Raw genomic sequence first — 4,844 nt, forward strand, 5'->3', positions numbered from 1 at the left:
TCGGCTTGCATTTTCAGGTCATGTATTCCATCATTTCATTTACTGATTTTCCTACCAATTCTCTTTCCAATTGAACCTCATGCATTAAATTTCCCATGGTTGTGTAGTCCCCTCTTTTGTAGTTTGGCCTCTCCCGTCCTACACGTCCTGTTTTTCTCTCCATTTGTAATTCTAATATGTATTCAAAGGTCATGACCATGTGATCTCTATCTCTGAGGGTCTTTTGTATCTGATGTCCTTGATGTCTGAACTACTCAAGGTGAATATGAGGTCCAGCCTTGCTGGTTCATCCTCTCCTATCTCTCTCTCTGGTAGTGTACCTAACATGTTGATGCATGAAGTTTTCCAGTGCTACTTCCATCATCTTAGCTCTCCATGTTTCTGCCCCCTCCCATGTGGATCTAGGATTCCTAGTCAGTTTGTTCGTGATTGAAACTGTAATAAAGTTGGTAGAATTGCCGACAATATGTAAAATAAAAGGACACAAGTGCAACTAATGTGACATTTTATTGTGGCAACGTTTCGCTCTCCAGGAGCTTGATAAAGCTCCTGGAGAGCGAAACGTTGCCACAATAAAATGTCACATTAGTTGCACTTGTGTCCTTTTACTTTAGTGATTGAAATTACCCACAACAAGTAATTTTGCCCTACCCATGTAGGCCATTCTGGCCACCGTAGCTAGTGTGTTGACAGTTGCTCTGATGCTCTCATCATATTCTTGTCTTGGTCTCCTGCTATTCTGTGGAGGATTGTACATCGCTGCAATCACCACGTTGAGACCCCCAGTCCGAAGTGTTCCTACTTTGCAGTATCTTGCTTCCTTTCTCTCCATTCCTTCCATACCCTTAAAATTCCACTGGTTTGTGATGAGCAGTGCAACCCTTCCTCCACCTCTCTTTCTTACATTTGTTATTCTGTTATTCAGTCCTCAATGGTGTACCAAACCTTGAGCTTCTTTTCCAACACTGTGGTTTGGGGGTTTGTGGTGGCTGGAGAAGTGGGAGTCCTGGCAGGAGACTATGGGAAGCTGCTGTGTAGGTGAGGTTTGTGATGGGGGGTGGGGGCTGTAAGCAGTGAGTGTGGGTTGTTTTGGGTTAGTTTGGTTGTGGTGGGGTTGTCGGGTTTGAGGGTGTTCTGTGGGTGGTTCTGAGGGAGGTTTTGTTTTCTGCTCCTAATTCTGGGCTCCCCTGCCCATCTCTGTCCTTGACTCTCTTTCCTGCCCCTTATGTTTTTGTATCGTCTCGGTTTCTGTCATTCTTCTCATGTTCTGTTGCAGTCTAGGTACACTTGCTGGTAATTTGATAAGCCCTTAGTCGTGATTACTGCTGCAGGATCCTGTTTTGCACCGTTTCTGACTTGATAATCAATTAGACTGGGCATTTTTCCCCCTTGAGTATCCCCCCAGTCTCTGAAAATTTGTCAGCTGGGTTATGTCTTCCTTTCTTGTCCTTTCATGGTATTTTCAGTATCTTTTTCCTCCCATGTCATCTTCGTATGCTGTCCCTTCGGGTTTCTGAACCCAATGTACAAAGACTGTTGTGTCTGTTGTCTGTGTGTGTTGTGTGTATTGTATGTGTCACTATATCAACCCTTGTGAACATGTTTCTGACCACTTGTCTTCTCTGTACAGGTCCGCGTGTCAGTATGCCACACATCAGCTTCAGAGACATGGGTAACCTTGTCCACCAGGCCACCATAGCTGTTAATGAGAGGTTTGACTCTATAGAACCTGCCATCTATAACAGTGGTAAGTGAGATAGCTCTATTTGGCTCTAACTCTCTGTTGCTCTCTCTAACTTGCTCTAGGTCTCTCTAGTCTTTGTTTCTCTATATCTAGTGTCACTTAATGTCCACAGTGTAAGTTTAAGTGTCAGTGTCATAAAGTGTCAGTGAGTGCCATTGTATGCCCACAGGTGCCCGTCTAGTGCCCGGTAGCCCCGCCTGGTTTATGGCAGCCTCTCACAAGACTAAAGTGGTAGCCAAGAATATTTCAAGAATAGCACTTATATCAGAAGAAGCTACCAGATATACTGCCCAACAGTGAGTATGTTACTGTTGTACTGCCCAACAGTGAGTATGTTACTGTTGTACTGCCCAACAGTGAGTATGTTACTCTTGTACTTCCCAACAGTGAGTATGTTACTGTTGTACTGCCCAACAGTGGGTATGTTAATATTATACTGCCCAACAGTGAGTATGTTACTGTTGTACTGCCCAACAATGAGCATGTTACTGTTGTACTGCCGAACAGTGAGTATGTTACTCTTGTACTTCCCAACAGTGAGTATGTTACTGTTGTACTGCCCAACAGTGAGTATGTTACTGTTGTACTTCCCAACAGTGAGTATGTTACTGTTGTACTGCCCAACAGTGAGTATGTTACTCTTGTACTTCCCAACAGTGAGTATGTTACTGTTGTACTGCCCAACAGTGAGTATGTTACTCTTGTACTGCCAAACAGTGAGTATGTTACTCTTGTACTGCCCAACAGTGAGTATGTTACTGTTGTACTGCCCAACAGTGAGTATGTTACTCTTGTACTGCCCAACAGTGAGTATGTTACTGTTGTACTGCCCAACAGTGAGTATGTTACTCTTGTACTGCCCAACAGTGAGTATGTTACTCTTGTACTGCCCAACAGTGAGTATGTTACTGTTGTACTGCCCAACAGTGAGTATGTTACTCTTGTACTGCCCAACAGTGAGTATGTTACTGTTGTACTGCCCAACAGTGAGTATGTTACTCTTGTACTGCCCAACAGTGAGTATGTTACTGTTGTACTGCCCAACAGTGAGTATGTTACTCTTGTACTGCCCAACAGTGAGTATGTTACTGTTGTACTGCCCAACAGTGAGTATGTTACACTTGTACTTCCCAACAGTGAGTATGTTACTGTTGTACTGCCCAACAGTGAGTATGTTACTCTTGTACTGCCCAACAGTGAGTATGTTACTGTTGTACTGCCCAACAGTGAGTATGTTACTGTTGTACTGCCCAACAGTGAGTATGTTACTGTTGTACTGCCCAACAGTGAGTATGTTACTCTTGTACTGCCCAACAGTGAGTATGTTACTGTTGTACTGCCCAACAGTGGGTATGTTACTGTTGTACTGCCCAACAGTGAGTATGTTACTGTTGTACTGCCCAACAGTGAGTATGTTACTGTTGTACTGCCCAACAGTGAGTATGTTACTGTTGTACTGCCCAACAGTGAGTATGTTACTGTTGTACTGCCCAACAGTGAGTATGTTACTGTTGTACTGCCCAACAGTGAGTATGTTACTCTTGTACTGCCCAACAGTGAGTATGTTACTGTTGTACTGCCCAACAGTGGGTATGTTACTGTTGTACTGCCCAACAGTGAGTATGTTACTGTTGTACTGCCCAACAGTGGGTATGTTACTGTTGTACTGCCCAACAGTGAGTATGTTACTGTTGTACTGCCCAACAGTGAGTATGTTACTGTTGTACTGCCCAACAGTGAGTATGTTACTGTTGTACTGCCCAACAGTGGGTATGTTACTGTTGTACTGCCCAACAGTGAGTATGTTACTGTTGTACTGCCCAACAGTGGGTATGTTACTGTTGTACTGCCCAACAGTGAGTATGTTACTGTTGTACTGCCCAACAGTGAGTATGTTACTGTTGTACTGCCCAACAGTGAGTATGTTACTGTTGTACTGCCCAACAGTGGGTATGTTACTGTTGTACTGCCCAACAGTGGGTATGTTACTGTTGTACTGCCCAACAGTGAGTATGTTACTGTTGTACTGCCCAACAGTGAGTATGTTACTGTTGTACTGCCCAACAGTGAGTATGTTACTGTTGTACTGCCCAACAGTGAGTATGTTACTGTTGTACTGCCCAACAGTGAGTATGTTACTGTTGTACTGCCCAACAGTGAGTATGTTACTGTTGTACTGCCCAACAGTGAGTATGTTACTGTTGTACTGCCCAACAGTGGGTATGTTACTGTTGTACTGCCCAACAGTGAGTATGTTACTGTTGTACTGCCCAACAGTGAGTATGTTACTGTTGTACTGCCCAACAGTGGGTATGTTACTGTTGTACTGCCCAACAGTGAGTATGTTACTGTTGTACTGCCCAACAGTGAGTATGTTACTGTTGTACTGCCCAACAGTGAGTATGTTACTGTTGTACTGCCCAACAGTGGGTATGTTACTGTTGTACTGCCCAACAGTGAGTATGTTACTGTTGTACTGCCCAACAGTGAGTATGTTACTGTTGTACTGCCCAACAGTGAGTATGTTACTGTTATTATTATTATTATTATTATTATTATTATTATTATTATTATTATTATTATTATTATTATTATTATTATTATTATTATTATTGCTACTACCACCAGATATTACACACAATACCCATTTTATTACCCACAATACCCACTTACCTACCTACCCACAATACCCTCTTTATTACCCACAATACCCAGCTGAGTGCCCTGGTGTGACTAGTGCTTCTCTGATGCCAGGTACAACCTGGACCGGGACCAGGTGACGTACGGGTTGCCCACCGCGGACGTGCGGGGCACTGTCCTGGGCGACCAGTGCCCAGTGGAGGTTGACTTCCCCTGCCAGCCCAGGAAGTACCGAGCCTTCAACGGCTACTGCAACAATGTACAGAACCCTAAATGGGGCAATGCCCTGACTCGGTACCTGCGCTTCCTGCCTGCCAGCTACGGTGATGGGGTATCAGTGCCCCGCCAGGCCACTGGGGGAGCATTCCTGCCCTCAGCGAGGAGTGTCAGCCTGGCAATACATGCCCGGGCAAGTGATACACAGCATAAGTTCATGACAGCGATGGCGGGCATCTTTGGG

The 4,844-nt window shown here is 44.4% G+C and overlaps 1 protein-coding gene across 1 annotated transcript in view; it reads left to right on the top strand.

The window, feature by feature from the left end:
* The window catches only part of LOC128694170 (uncharacterized), a 165,610-nt gene that overhangs the window by 114,659 nt on the left and 46,107 nt on the right, over positions 1-4,844 (top strand). Inside the window, exons 3-5 of the mRNA XM_070093477.1 lie at positions 1,631-1,747; positions 1,914-2,040; positions 4,499-4,841. Of these exons, the coding sequence (XP_069949578.1) occupies positions 1,631-1,747; positions 1,914-2,040; positions 4,499-4,841 (587 nt within the window). The remainder of the gene's footprint in view (positions 1-1,630; positions 1,748-1,913; positions 2,041-4,498; positions 4,842-4,844) is intronic.

The sequence above is a fragment of the Cherax quadricarinatus genome, chromosome 43 (assembly GCF_038502225.1).
Source record: "Cherax quadricarinatus isolate ZL_2023a chromosome 43, ASM3850222v1, whole genome shotgun sequence".
In the NCBI taxonomy this organism is placed as follows: Eukaryota; Metazoa; Arthropoda; class Malacostraca; order Decapoda; family Parastacidae; genus Cherax; species Cherax quadricarinatus.